Here is a 15941-nt window from a genome sequence, read left to right on the forward strand (position 1 = left end):
AAAATTTTCCTCTCACAGTTTATCTTAAGTAGGAAGAAGGAAGCCAACAAGGGCAGCCACTTTCTAAAAATTTTGATGTGCTGAGAAAATAGTTCCTGTCAGTCACTCCTTGGACTGGCCTGTCCAGATGCTCAGCAGACACCTGTAGCACGGCTTCCTTCACTGACTGTGAAGAAGAAAAGGTACAGTGTTGCAGCTACACACTGCCACCAACACAGTTTGCATTACCTTGTTCAAACTTGAAATCAATGTAAGAATACTGGTTCATTTGTTTTCTCTTCTTCCTTTTTCCACTGGTTTCTGGTGACAGCTCCTGCCATTTTTTAATGGCATCAGACAAGGCCTAAAAATTGAGAAAAGGAAAGGTTCCTTCTGTAAATGGAAAATAAGAATACACGAGACAGGCAATCCCTGAATGCCATTTTAACACAGTTTCAGCTGTCTACCCAGCATGGCTAACAATTGGTAGTGGCAGCTGGGTGCGGTGGCTCAAGCCTGTAATCCCAACACTTTGGGAGGCCAAGTGGGCAGATCCCTTGAGGTCAGGAGTTCGACACCAGTCTGGCCAACATGGTGAAACCCTGTCTGTACTAAAAATACAAAAATTAGCCGGGCATGGTGGCGCACGCCTGTAATCCCAGCTACTCAGGAGGCTGCGGCAGGAGAATCGCTTGAACCCAGGAGGCGGATGTCGCAGTGAGCCGAGACTGCACCACTGCACTCCAGCCTGGGCAAGAGTGAGACTACGTCTCAAAAAAAAAAAAAAGGAATAGGCAGTGGAAAAATAAATAGGCAGCATTTCTTTATTTTCATTTTCTCTGACTTTCATAAACTGGTACGGTGGTGGAAGCAAAACACTTACTGACAGATTAAAGAGTAACTAGGGAAAAGAAAAACTGTTGGCTGGGTGCAGCGGCTCACACCTGTAATCCTAGCACTGTGGGAGGCTGGGGGGCGTGGATTACTTGAGCTTAGGTGTTCAAGGCTTGCCTGGGCAACATGGGGACACCCCGTCTCTACTAAAAATACAAAAAAATAGCTGGGCGTGGTGGTCCACAGCTGTGGTCCCAGGTACTCGGAGGCTAAGATAGGACAATCACTTGAGCCTGAGAGGCAGGGTTGCAGTGAGCCATGATTGCGCCACTGCACTCCATCCTGGGTAACACAGGAGACCCTGTCTCAAACAAAACAAAACTGTCCAAGCTGTCCTTGAATAAGTACAGGTTAAATCACATGACAATGGGCTGGTTAGTCCCATTCTGTAGGCAAATCTTCCATGTTGTTTCTCTGGTCAATGCTCCTCTTTACTCTCCCCTAACCTGCTTCCCCCACGCTCTTCTCTGCGTGCACCTGTATCCACCCCACCCTTCAACAGGATGCTGGAGTTCAAAATCCTTCCACTGGTGAGGATCCCTTTTCTTTCCTACCTTCAGCTTCTCCCTGTTAGATTTTCCTTATCAGGATTTAAATGTGTTCAAATCAGGGTGGGCGTGGTGGCTCACGCCTGTAATCCCAGCACTTTGGGAGGCCGAGGCAGGTGGATCACCTGAGGTCAGGTGTTCAAGACCAGCCTGGACAACATGGCAAAACCCCATCTCTAGTAAAAATACAAAAAATTAGCTGGACGTGGTAGCAAGCGCCTGTAATCCCAGCTACTTGGGGGGCTAAGGCATGAGAATCAGTGAACCTGGAAAGCGGAGGTTGCAGTGAGCTGAGATCGCGCCATTGCACTCCAGCCTAGGCGACAGAGCGTGACTCTGTCTTAAAAAAAAAAAAAAGTGCTCAAGTCTTTGCCATCCTAAAAACAGGAGGGAGAAGGGGTACCTGATTTGAAACGGAAGGAAGGGTGTGTGAGGTAAGGCCATTCTGCCTGGAAGAGAAGAAGGAAGAGTGGGAGCCTTTCAGGAAGACTGGGTGGGACTCCTGACTGTGGCAGGGGATAGGAGGCCTTGGGGCTCATGTACTGTGGCTACGCTGTTAGGGTGCAGGGCAGGCTGGGGTCCCAGTCTGGGCAGCAATGAGAAGCGGGGTGGCTATGATGCAGTGTTTGTCTGAAACTCCTGCTGAAACTTAATCCCCAGTGTGGCGGTGTTGAGAAGGTGATCTCAACTCTCTTTCAATGCCAGCCCCTCTTTCTTCTTCCCCTCTTTGTAGAGAAACTTATCAAAGGAGCTGTTTATCTGCTGTTTCACCACCTCACCCTTACGACCACAAACTTTCCAGCTGTCTCTAATTTGGCAACTATCTATGCACTTACTAATCTATGCTTATTATTGAGTGGCCAAGTCTATAAGTCTACCATCTACATTTTAGTCCTCATCTTGCACAAACTCTTAGCAGCATTTAATAACATAGGCTGGGCATGGTGGCAACCCAGTGCTTTAGGAGGTTGAAGTGGGAGGATAGCCTGAGGCCAGGAGTTCAAGACCAGCCTGCACAATCTAGCAAGACCCCATTTCTACAAAAAATGAAATAAAAAGATCGTCCAGGTGTGGTGGCGTGCACCTGTAGTCCTAGCTACATGGGAGGCTGAGGCAGGAGGATGGCTTGAGCCCAGGTCAAGGTTGCAATAAGCCACGATTGGGCCACTGTACTCCAGCCTGGGTGACAGAGAGAGACCCTGTTTCTAAACAAGAATAACCATGATGATGATGATAATAATACAGACTGCTCCGGTCTCTCAACTTCCTCCTTCCTGTCTGCCTGCCTCCTCCGCTTGGTCTTTGCATGTCAGGAGTCCTCTCTTCTCACCTGGTATCTCTGGGTACCTCATCCTGGCTGGTGAGATTTTCCATATGCTGATGACTCTCAAAGTCCTATCACCATAAAACCCAAGGAGATTAAAAAAGAAAAATCCTATCTACAGTCTGTATTTTCCAAACTTTCTAGTCCATTCAACCTCCCAATGAATTATTTTTACTCAGATGTCTCACAGGCCCTTCTCAGCACATTGGCAACCAACGTTTCCCAGACTGACTTCGTGATTATTTCTCTCCAAAGCAGATGTTTATACTAGTTCTCACCCCAATAAATGATACTAACATCTTCCACGACCCCTTTCACCAAACTCCTACTTGGGTCTGTGATTAAATGTCCCTTCCTCAGGGTGGCCCTTCTGGAGACCTTTGGTCTACCTTAGGTTGCCTCCTGTTTTACCCTTTCAAAGCCCCTCTATTTTTCTTTCAGTCTTTTTTTTGGCCGGGCACGGTGGCTCATGTCGGTAATCCCAGCACTGTGGGAGGCTGAGGTGGGCAGATCATCTGAGGTCAGGAGTTGCTGACCAGCCTGGCCAACATGGTGAAACCCCATCTTTACTAAAAATACCAACCAGGCGTGGTGGTGAGCCATCTATAGTCGCAGCTACTCAGGAGGCTGAGACAGAAGAATTGCTTGAAATGGGGAGGCAGAGGCTGCAGTGAGCTGAGATTATGCCATTGCACTCCAGCCTGGGCAACAGAGTGAGACTCCGTCTCAAAAAAAAAAAAAAGAAAAGAAAAAGAAAAGGTGGAAGGGGCTTGGCCTAGACCTTAGCATGAGCCACAATCCTTGGCTTGGTTCTTCCCTTCCTACAGGTAAGACCCAATGAGTATTTTAACCACTACGATAACTCCACGTTTGTCCTTTGGACAAAAGAAACATCACTGTGTTTGCTGAGAATCACAAGAATTTCAGTAGAATAGAATTTAATGGCAGTAAGAGCGACCAAGAGGAGTAAGCCAAGGTCTCTGCTGGTGCATGCGCTCCTGTTCTGGCCACAACTACAAAGCAGGCACTGTGTGCTGTCCTTCATGGAAGACGCCTGTGTTACCCACCACAAACCAGCACCCTCCTCACCTCACCCTCAACCAAGGCCTTTAAGGGCCATCTATTTTAGGATCCTGGGGGGAGAACGCTGGGAGCTGTCAGTAGCTGCCCATTCTCTTCTGAGGGGGCACTGCTGTGTTCCCGGACTCTCTACAGACCTTACGTCCTATCACTGATAACTGAGCCACCTGGGGGATGGATGGTCGTGTGACCTGTCCCAAGTTGGAAAGCAAATCAGGAAGGAGCAGCATTAGAACGCATCTTTCACACTCCTGCATTCTACAGTAGAATGTATTACGCTCCATGTTTTTACGGTCAAAGCAGAACTTCTCTGCTTCTCATCTATCTATTATTTCTTTTCATTTAGTCCGTCACGATGAGCAAACACCCATCTATTTATCTTCACCCTCATAAATTCCTTAGCAATCATAAACCATCCCAATTTCCACAAGCTGAACTGTTCATTCTGTTACCATGGGAAGATGTAGTCAAGAGGTGTGACCCCAACAGGAAGACCAGGTAGAGTACCTTTCGGGTGATTGCATAGTGTCCTTTGAGCTCGTGCAGGGCCCACTTGATGTCCTGACTACTGAGCACTTTGAAGTCGGCCATGAGGAGGTCAGCAGCTTGGATGAAGCAGCGCTGGTCAAGAGGGGTCAATTTAGAATAGTCAAAAAAGTCTATTTTAGGCAACTGAAACGAGAGAGAAGCAAAAAATCAGAGGCCAGGCAGTACATTTCCCATACAGGGGAAATCATTTTAAGAATTACATGTGTAGAAAAGAATAACATTTGTTCTAATTACTCTATAAGGAAGTTACCAGCCCTATAAGACAGATGAGAAAACGGTGGCTCAGAGAGGTTAAACAAACCTGTCTGGAGCCGACAGACTAGTTTTACTACTAAAGAAGTATAGTTGGGGATTTAAACCAATCTTACAGCCATCTTCTTTCCATACCATATTTACAAACAACTATTTCTTTTCTATTATAGAATACGTAACAGAGATAGTCAAAGAATCTATGGGGAGTTGGAAGATCAAGCAACAGATCTTAATACAGTTAGTTCTCAACCATACTTTACCATATAACACACTAAATGCCAGTTTAGATCACAAATAATGACAATGATTAAAGTTTTTAAAAACCAAACTGTTTACATCTTGATATGAGATCTGGTTAAACAGATGTATAGTATACACTGTATACAAACCTCACATCAAAAGAAAAAGATATTCCACTCTGGGTAATGATCTGCATGCTGAAGTACTTACAGGGAAGTGTACTCATGTTTTTGCAATTTACTTTGAAATGCATTATCATGAAATGAAACACAACAAGATGTGCTGATGGACAGACAGAGGACATATGTATGATAAAGAGGATACAGTAAACTGTTAACTAGTACCAGTGGTAGGTATATAAATGATCAACGTAAAATATTTCAATTTTTCTGTAGGTTTGAAAATTTTCATAATAAAATGTTAAGAGTTTTGGCCAATTCTTGTTTTGCTTTAGGAATTTGCTTTGTAGGATTAAAGATATGGAGAATTCGTTCAATTCTTTGTGGGAAAAGGAAGATAAGAATTACAAGGAAAGATAGAAGTTAAAGACAGAATTCAAAGTGGCTCAGACTGGGAGATCACACTGAAGTATAGACATATTCTGAAATCCTATGTCCCTCGGCTAGTCTTTAAAAACTTGTCCCAACAAAGCACTTTCTTCCCACAGAGATAACAACACCACCACCATCACCAAAGCAGAGCATTTCCAGGCAGCGACTGCAAAACACGAACATGACACTTGCCTTTGTCTCATCTTGGCTGGCCAGCAGACTGCTACTGGGATTTATAATGATTCTGTCTTCTCTCTTTGGATAATCTGGGTTTTCCAGAAGAAAATTACAAAGTCTGCAAAAACAAATGATGTTACTTTCATACTGCTTCCAAATCCCACACCTTCCCATTGCTTCAAATGCAATGTTTGAAGAATATAGTCCTTAGTCACACATTACAACTGGCCTATCAAGAAATTAAGATGTTTGTAGCCCAGAAAAACTAAACAAATAAACAAACAACTGCACTGAATTTCTATCTTTGTGAAAGATAAAAAATTTAAAAAGCAATGAACATACTGATTAAGGCAAACTCCTCTGAAGTTTATGTATCAATTGGGTGTTAATGTAATGAAGTCACTGAAACTATTATTGGTTAAACCACAAAATTGGAAAATTTGAAAGAAAAGTAGCTACTCTTTGTCAAGAAAACTATGAACAAGTAAGAAGTGGAAAACTGTGTGTTCACATTTACAGTAAAAAACAGTCTGCTAAGAGATGTAATAAATAAATGAAATATAAAAGACCTTCTGTTAATTCATTAATACTTTTTATACCCCTGTGGTAACATAAATCTCTATGGTAATATAAAGATCTATGAGCCGTTGAGTTACACTTGGTTTATTTAGCTAGCTGCTAAGCTAGACTGATGAACAGATCATGTTTTCCTATGAACAGACTCTCTTCACACAAAACCCACTAGCTTTGTCTATTATCAGCATGAAATACTTCCAAAGTAAGGCTATATAGAGTGAGATAACACACATTGATGTATCACCACCCAGACTCAACAGATGTTAACTATCCAGGCTCTTCACAGTCAAATCAGACAACCACCTTGGAACGACTGCACAGTAGTGAAGACAGAGTGGGTGGGGTACAGCTCTAGCCACATTCAGTAGCAAGGAAGCTTCTTCGCTCGGAGGGTAATGGGGACTTCCCCTTTTCTCTGTTCTTTCTCTTGCTCCAGTAGATTTCTAAGATGACCTCCTAGGTGCTATACCTGCAGTTCTCACACACTTCCCTTTCTACTGGTTCTCTTTTGCCAGATGTCAATAGTAAGGCCTGTAATAGTAGAACAGGAGGTCTGGCAGAAAGAGGGCAGAGAAAAAGTGCTCAGCTCTGCTCCTTTTCTCATCCAGGTGCCAGTGTTTGGGGACCGGTTTGGAAAGGTTCGTTGATTCTGCAGCCCCCGCCGGGGACCCACGTCAAAGCCTTCTCCCTCATCCTGACATCTCAATGCATTTCCCTTTGCCGTTACTTCAGGAGTCCCATATACTCTTCATCTCTAAGCTCCCCACTTCCCTACCACCACAGCCTGCCCAGTCCACGGAACACAACGCCTGAGGCCCAAAGAGAGGGAAAAAAGCAGGCAACTCCTCCCATTACAGAGGGCGACAAGAATTCAGAGTACATTTTCCTTTAAAACCATTGTCATCAGTGGTAATTCTCCATCCTAGAATTTACTGGTGTGCAATGAGGTTATGCAAACCTTTGAAGGCTGACCTGAGAATTAGCTACCAGCAAAAATCCCGTCTGTAGGGAAAGGCCTGAGTTCCAGACAACTCATTACATGTGCATATTTGATGTGGCGACAAACCAGACACGGACTAGCTTTAAAATGGTCTGTTTTTACGTGTTTTCTCAAGTAAATGATACATAAATACACCTCTACATGAAATACAGATGGAACAGTAGATATGATTTCTTGAAAAAACAAAACATGTTTGAGAGGTTCATCTCTCCCCAATTCATTTTATATTTGCAACAATATTAAGAACTTCAAATACTGAAATGCTACAGACATGAAGTTCCACATGACAGAAATCAGAAGCTCTCACTATAAACTGTCAAAATTCATTTCTAGTTTAATCCCTTCATTATGCTTACCAACACAACTCTTCTGGAGGTTAAGTGACATTTGGAGGCACAGAAAATGAAGGATAAAGTTTTTCTTCTACAGAAACAAGTGGTAGCCTCTGTTCTAATATCTGCACCCTGGGGCAAAAGCAGTGGGGAAGCCTGTCGGACTTCAATCTGCCCACCTCTTCATATGACCTCATGCTTGAGCTGATCTGACATGCTAGCAGTTCTAGAGAAGTCACTCCTGCAAAGTAAGCCAGGCTAGTACTCCAACCTTTCAACCCTTAGATAGTTGTTGCTGCCTTCATCCAACTGAAGTTGACCACGTGTGAGCGAAAGGTCTAAGTTAACCAGGCAGAGTAGATTACCTGCCATGTGGTTCTCTAATGAATAGGCTTCCTGCTTAAAATGGCCAGACGGTTCCATCTGAAGGCCATTTAAAGACGCACATAAAGCAACTGAGACTGACCTACAACAAAATCCCAGCCTGCTCAACTCAGCTTTGGGCCTTATTTCCAGTTTCCATTAACATTTTAGTTTAGCTGTGGAATTAACATTGTCCTAGGAGTCCGGAGGCTAATGGAAAGGAAAGCAGTGTCAGGAAAACAAGATTGGCTTGAAAAGATGCAATACAATGACTGTACATTCCCTTGCTTTTTGGATTTCACGAAAATTTTAATGTGTTTAAGGATCAGTGTTTGTTTCTGAGTGACACAAAAAGCACAGAGGGTCAGCAAGTCCCTAAAAATAAGTACACGTGTGAGACTCAGGAAGTAGGAGAACAGAACTGTAAGAGAAGGTGTCAATTTGATTATGTTTTAGTGATTTTTCTAGACAATCTTGAAGATATATTTAAACATGATGTTCATTTGCAGAAGGAGAGAAAAACATTGAATATACTCAATTTCTATGAGGTTAAATTGTTAAAAAATACTAAAACATGGTATCTGGTATTCAAATCATTGTTCTATAAATGAGCTAAGTTTATACTTTTCTCTATCATTTACATTTTCTGTAATGAACAAACCTGTATTACATTTCATAACCAGGAAAACATTAACCAAAAAAAAAAAAAAAAAAGGAATTCAAAGAGAAGAGAGAAGTAAACAATTCACACGCAAGGGAAATACAATTAGTAAACAAATATATGAAAAACACAGCCAATTAGCAAAGAAATGTCACTTATGCTACTTCATGCCTACTCTAATTAACTACAAAAAATAACATCATAACTCAGTATTGTCGAAGAGTTGTTAAAGCAATTCACACATATAAGTTGCTTTTTAGACGAGTAGAAGCCTACAAGAAAGTTTTCATTGTAAAAATGTAGTCATTGCTGCTCAATTTTCCTATAAACCTAAAACTGCTCTAAAAAATAAAGCTTAGTAATTTTTAAAAATGTAGTTATTATCATGCCACTTGGAAACCCAAAATGAAAGTATTTTAAAAGCTTAGGAGGGGAAAAAAATCTCCAACAAACAATTCTGCTGGAAGACACAAACATAGCCAATAGGAAGGTGGATGCCAGGTTGTGGGGCAAGTAGAGTTCAGGAGACAAGCAGGAGAATGTTCACAGCTACATTATTTGTGACAGTCAGAACTCAAATGCCTATCAAAAGTAGATGGAAAATTTCATTGCTAAGTGGTATAAATGGAATACCACTTAGCAATGGAAAATATATAAACTGTGGTTCTACCCCACATGAATAAACCTAACATAATGCTGAGTGAAAAGAAATCAGACTCAAAAGACTATAGACTATACAAAATCTTTATGTAGTGTTCAAAAAGGATAGCAACGTTCTATTTCTTGAAGATTTCTGGGTTGTGGTTCCATAAATGTTTGGTTTGTGATAAATTATTGAGCTGTGCATCTTTATTTTGTTCATTTTTCTTTATGTATATTATATTCTACAATAATCAAGTTTAAAAACTATACACAATAAAGAATATGTGGAAAGGCTTCAGAAGAGTGAGTAACTGGCATGTAAATAACCAAATGGCTTTCTTTCCTCACTGTAAGGAAGGTTAAATACCCAGGTAGAGTCTGTCGTTGAAAAATAAAAAATGCTTTAAGAGTTTGGGTAATCCAAGCCGGGCGAGGTAACACATGCCTGTAATCCCAGCTATTCGGGAGACTGAGGCAGGAGAATCACCTGAACCTGGGAGGCGAAGGTTGCAGTGAGCTGAAATCATGCCACTGCACTCCAGCTTGGGCGACAAGGGCAAAACTCTCTCTCTCTCTCTCTCTCTCTCTCTCTAAATAAATAAATAAACAAAAGGTTTGCAGGGCATGGTGGCTCACGTCTCCCAGCACTTTGGGAGGCTGAGACAGTGGGATAACTTGAGGTCGGGAGTTCGAGACCAGCCTGGCCAACATGGTGAAACCCTATCTCTACTAAAAATACAAAAATTAGCTGGGCAGTGGGCACCTGTAATCCAAGCTACTCAGGAGGCTGAGGCAGAAGAATCGCTCGAACCCAGAAGACGGAGGTTGCAGTGAGCCAGGATCATGCCACTGCACTCCAGCCTGGGCAAGAGAGTGAGACTTCGTCTCAAAAAAATAAAAAATAAAAAACAGTTTGTGTAATCCAAAAACTTCCAAGACAGGAATCTAAAGTCGTTTCAAACTGACACTGCCCTTGGGGACTTGAAAGAAGCAAAAGCAATAATCTCTAAAGAAACCAACTCTATCAAGAACTCAAGACATGAGCTTAGAGTCAAATTTAGAAAATACACAAGAAAACGAGGCACCATGGGAGCCAGCAGGAAGAACAGAATATGATTCCCAAGAACTTAACACATCAGAACAATCAAACTCACAGAGAAGCTACGTTTATTGGTTAAAGAAATTAAAAAAAGATTAAAAATATAGGCAAAGAGCAAAACTCTAGGAAAATAACCAAGAGAATTAAAAGCTAAAATTTCATAACTGAAAACCAGTAACACGGTGGATGAGTTAAAAGGAGATTACACTCTACTGAAGAGAAATTTGTGGGCTAGAAGAACACCCCTGAAGAAATCATCCAGAATGCATCTCAGAGACAAAGAGGTGGACTTAGAGACATGGAGATTGTGGGAGAAGAGTTACAGAAGACAGGAAACAGCTACAAAATTTCCAGAACTGACCAACACCACCAATCTATGGCCTGGTAGTGTACACTCTTAACGGTTTTGCCTTACTGACAAGCATGTTAAGTAAAATTGATAAAGATTAAGGGAAGGCCAGGTGCAGTGGGTCACACGTGTAATCCCAGCACTTTGGGAGGCCGAGGCAGATGGATCACCTGAGGTCAGGAGTTCCAAGACCAGCCTGGCCAACATAGGGAAACTGTCTCTACTAAAAACACAAAAATTAGCCAGACATGATGGCGCATGCCTGTAATCCCAGCTACTTGGGAGGCTGAGGCAGGAGAATCACTTGAACCTGGGAGACGGAGGCTGCAGTGAGCTGAGATCGCACCACTGCACTCTAGCCTAGGTGACAGAGTGAGACTCCGTCTCAAAAATAAATAAATAGCTCTCCCTCTCCCTGTCCCTGTCCCTCTCCCTCTTCCCATGGTCTCCCTCTCCCTCTCTTTCCACGGTCTCCCTCTGATGCCCAGCCAAAGCTGGACTGTACTGCCGCCATCTCTGCTCACTGCAACCTCCCTGCCTGATTCTTCTGCCTTAGCCTGCCAAGTGCCTGCGATTGCAGGTGCGCGCCGCCACGCCTGACTGGTTTTCGTATTTTTTTGGTGGAGACGGGGTTTCACCGTGTTGGCTGGGCTGGTCTCCAGCTCCTAACCGGGAGTGATCTGCCAGCCTCGGCCTCCCGAGGTGCCGGGATTGCAGATGGAGTCTCGTTCACTCAGTGCTCAATGTTGCCCAGGCTGGAGTGCAGTGGCGTGATCTCGGCTTGCTACAACCTCCACCTCCCAGCCGCCTGCCTTGGCCTCCCAAAGTGCCGAGATTTCAGCCTCTGCCCAGCCGCCACCCCGTCTGGGAAGTGAGGAGCGTCTCTCCCTGGCCGCCCATCGTCTGGGATGTGAGGAGCCCCTCTGCCCGGCAGCCCAGTCTGGGAAGTGAGGAGCGCCTCTTCCCGGCCGCCATCACATCTAGGAAGTGAGGAGCGTCTCTGCCCGGCCGCCCATCGTCTGAGATGTGGGGAGCGCCTCTGCCCCGCCGCCCCATCTGGGATGTGAGGAGCACCTCTGCCAGGCCGCGACCCCGTCTGGGAGGTGAGGAGCGTCTCTGCCCGGCTGCCCCGTCTGAGAAGTGAGGAGCCCCTCCGCCCCGCAGCCGCCCCGTCCGAGAAGTGAGGGGCCCCTCCGCCCGGCAGCTGCCCCGTCCGGGAAGTGAGGAGCCCCTCTGCCCGGCAGCCAGCCCGTCCGGGAGGGAGGCGGGAGGTCAGCCCCCGCCCGGCCAGCCGCCCTGTCCGGGAGGGAGGCGGGGGGTCAGCCCCCGCCTGGCCAGCTGCCCCATCCGGGAGGGAGGCCGGGGGTCAGCCCCCGCCTGGCCAGCCGCCCCGTCCGGGAGGTGGGGAGCGCCTCTGCCCAGCTGCCCCTTCTGGGAAGTGAGGAGCCCCTCTGCCTGGCCGCCACCCCATCTGGGAGGTGTTCCCAACAGCTCATTGAGAACGGGCCATGATGACGATGACGGTTGTGTCGAACAGAAAAGGGGGAAATGTGGGGAAAAGATAGAGAAATCAGATTGTTGCTGTGTCTGTGTAGAAAGAAGTAGACATAGGAGACTCCATTTTGTTCTGTACTAAGAAAAATTCTTCCACCTTGGGATGCTGTTCATCTATTACCTTACCTCCAACCCGGTGCTCTCTGAAACATGTGCTGTGTCCACTCAGGGTTAAATGGAATAAGGGCAGTGCAAGATGTGCTGTGTTAAACAGATGCTTGAAGGCCGCATGCTTGTTAAGAGTCATCACCACTACCTAATCTCAAGTACCCAGGGACACAAACACTGCGGAAGGCCCCAGGGTCCTCTGCCTAGGAAAACCAGAGACCTTTGTTCACGTGTTTATCCGCTGACCTTCCCTCCACTATTGTCCTATGACCCTGCCTAATCTCCCTCTGCGAGAAACACCCAAGAATGATTAAAAAATAATAATAATAATAAATAAATAAAAAAATATAAATCTGATGACAGTGGTTGCCTCTGTACAGAGGTGGGATCAGACAAGGCCACTAATGGCTCCAACAGTGTCATTGTACAAATTAGAAAAAAGTACCTACATTGGGCTAAGCACCTGGAAAGGGGACCTTCCTTCTCAGCCTTGGCAGGGAAGAAACTCACCTGCAACCTTGACTGAGAACTACAGTATAAGATAGGAACTTTGGGGAAAGGTGTTTAGTGAACTATTTTGTTTAAATTTACCACCAGGCTGGGCACGGTGGCTTATGGCTGTAATCCCAGCACTTTGAGAGGCTGAGGCGAGCAGATCACGAGGTCAGGGTTTCAAGACCAGCCTGACCAACATGATGAAACCCTGTCTCTACTAAAAATACAAAAATTAGCCGGACAGGGTGGAGTACGCCTGTAATGCCAGCTACTCAGGAGACTGAGCAGGAGAACTCCTTGAACCTGGGAGGTGGAGACTGCTGTTTAAGCCAAGATGGCACCACTGCACTCTAGCCTGGGCAATAGAATAAGACTCTGTCTCCAAAAACAAAAAAAAAAATTACAATTATTTCACCTCTGCAGATCAGAAGGAGGGGAAAGAGTATATTTTTCATTTTATATTCTTCAGGAAAACTTATTTTTTAAAAAAGCATATTTACCACTTATAAAAATTTTTTTTAAAATAAGAGACAAGGTCCCACTCTGTCTCCCAGGCTGGAGTGCAGTAGCATAACACAGCTCACTGCAGCCTTGAATTCCTGGACTCAGGCAATCCTCTTGCCTCAGCCTCCCAAAGTGCCAGAATTAAAGGTGTGACCCATATGTCTGGCCCATATTTATCCCTTTTATAATGAAAATTAAGAAATATGGCTGGGAGCAGTGGCTCACACCTGTAATCCCAGCACTTTGGGAGGCCGAGGCGGGTGGATCACGAGGTCAGGAGATCGAGACCATCCTGGCTAACATGGTGAAACCCCATCTCTACTAAAAATACACAAAATTAGCCAGGCGTGGTGGCAGGCGCCTGTAGTCCCAGCTACTCAGGAGGCTGAGGCAGGAGAATGGCCTGAACCTGGGAGGTGGAGCTTGCAGTGAGCCGAGATCGCACCACTGGACTCCAGCCTGGGCGACAGAGTGAGACTCCGTCTCAAAAAAAAAAAAAAAAAAAAAAATGCTTCCATGTATTTCTCCAAACAGAGTGGTTGCAGAACATTTTGTTACAATTGTAGGGAAGAAAATGTCTTAACATCTTGACTAAAACACACGTAGTATCAACGCTTAGAAACAACTCAGTTATCATAATTCTATAACCATGCAGTATTCCATAAAATCCAGAAAACAGTCTGTGTATCACTAATGTCAGAACGAACAAGGTCATTAAAAAAGACATAATGCCAAGTGAAATAAGCCAGTCAGAAAAGAACAAACACATGAGGTCCCTGATAGTAGCCAAATCCATATAGAAAGAAAGTAGGATGGTGGGTGCCACTGGCTTGGGAAGGGGATGGGGAGTGAGTGTTTAATGCGGACAGAGTTTCAGTTTGAGAAGATGAAAGAGTTCTGAAGATGGATGGTGGTGATAGTTGCATAATAATGTGAATTTACTTAACACCACCCAATTGTATATTTAAAAATGATTAAAATGGTAAATTTTTTATTACATATATTTTACCACCACCACCACCACAAAAAAAGCATGGTAGTATACTTACACATTCAGATCATAATAATTCTTAAAATGAATTATTTCCTCAATAAACCCATTTGCTACATCTGGAAATCTTGCTTCCTAGAAACAAATAAGAACATAATTTATATTTCATTCACTAGAATGGTTTCAAATGGCAATACAAGACAGATGGCAAAAAGTATAATAAGATGACTAAAGACTAGAAAAGGGCTGTGAAGCAGGTCTGTGTGTGTCTTCAAATTCAACACTAGTTCCCAGATTCATCTGTCTACATAGAAGATGAGGTCTAGAAAGGTCTTGAGAGATCTGGTTCTCTGTCCCCATTTTACAGATCCATTCTTCATTGCTTCAACAAATATTGAGCATCTCTGTCTAGACAAAGGGAATCCAAACACAAATAAGTTACAATCTCATGCCAGCCCTCAAGCAGCACACAACCTAAGTGGCTAGATAAAAACACCTGGGTGGCCGGGCGCAGTGGCTCATGCCTATAATCGAAGCACTTTGGGAGGTCGAGGCAGGCGGATCACCTGAGGTCAGGAGTTCAAAACCAGCCTGGCCAACATGGTGAAACCCCGTCTCTACTAAAAAAATACAAAAATTAGCCAGACGTGGTGGTATGTGCCTGTGATCCCAGCTACTCGGGAGGCTGAGACAGAAGAATCGCTTGAACCCAGGAGGTGGAGGTTGCAGTGAGCTGAGATCGCACCACTGTACCCCAGCCTGGGTGACAGAATGAGACTCGGTCTCAAAAAAAAAAAAAAAACCAAAAACAAAACAAAAAAAACCCGCCGGGTAAAGTAGGGTTAATGGACTTGTTTGAAGGCAAATAGTGGTTACCAGATGTAACACCTTTTTTTTTTTTTTTTTTTTGTGAGATAGGGTCTCACTCTGTCGCCCAGGCTGGAGTGCAGTGGCACGATCTTGACTCACTGCAAGCTCTGCCTCCCGGGTTCACGCCATTCTCCTGCCTCAGCCTCCCAAGAAGTTGGGACTACAGGCGCCCGCCACCACGCCCGGCTAATTTTTAATTTTTTTAGTAGAGACAGGGTTTCACCGTGTTACCCAGGATGGTCTTGATATCCTGATCTTGTGATCCACCCGCCTTGTCCTCCCAAAGTGCTGGGATTACAGGTGTGAGCCAGCACACCCGGCCCTTGTGTTACTCTTAATATCACCACTAATAGAGCTTTGTTGGATGACAGAAACATTGTCCTCCATGCTTGATGATGAGGTAAGCTGTTAGCCTCATGTGGCTACTAAGGTTAAGATGTGACTGATGCCACTGGAAAATTTTATTTAACTGTAAGACATTTAAATGTAAACAGCCACAAGGAGCTAGTAAGTGCCATATTGGACAGCATAGGTCTAGGTAATTCAATAAACCTACTTTAAGGGTTTCCATTTGGAGTGAACTCAAGGAATTTGAAAAAAACGAGGGACTGCAGGTATGACAGCACCAGGCCACCATGATATGCAGTTAGAATCCCAGAGAGCTTCCTGAAGGTTAAGTATAGTAAAGGAACCCTGATTCCATTTTCATGTCTTCAGAGTGTCTCTTCTATTCTGTACATCTAGATATATACTTCTTAGGAAAATGAAGTCCACGCATACCAACAACTTTCTTTTTTTTTGCA

General features: G+C 44.3%; 1 protein-coding gene across 6 annotated transcripts in view; it reads right to left on the minus strand.

Annotated features, from left to right (window-relative positions):
- RNF216 (ring finger protein 216) overlaps positions 1-15941 on the minus strand; it is a 166920-nt gene that overhangs the window by 109937 nt on the left and 41042 nt on the right. For all 6 annotated transcript variants that reach the window (XR_008625936.1, XR_008625937.2, XM_063605612.1 and 3 more), the window contains exons 5-8: positions 14327-14403; positions 5610-5712; positions 4333-4497; positions 229-343 (exon numbers count right to left, since the gene is read on the minus strand). Coding sequence is in view for 4 of the 6 variants with exons in the window: in XM_063605612.1 (XP_063461682.1) it covers positions 229-343; positions 4333-4497; positions 5610-5712; positions 14327-14403 (460 nt within the window). In the remaining 2 variants the exon portion in view is untranslated. The remainder of the gene's footprint in view (positions 1-228; positions 344-4332; positions 4498-5609; positions 5713-14326; positions 14404-15941) is intronic.

The sequence above is a fragment of the Pan paniscus genome, chromosome 6 (genome assembly GCF_029289425.2).
Source record: "Pan paniscus chromosome 6, NHGRI_mPanPan1-v2.0_pri, whole genome shotgun sequence".
Taxonomy (NCBI): domain Eukaryota; kingdom Metazoa; phylum Chordata; class Mammalia; order Primates; family Hominidae; genus Pan; species Pan paniscus.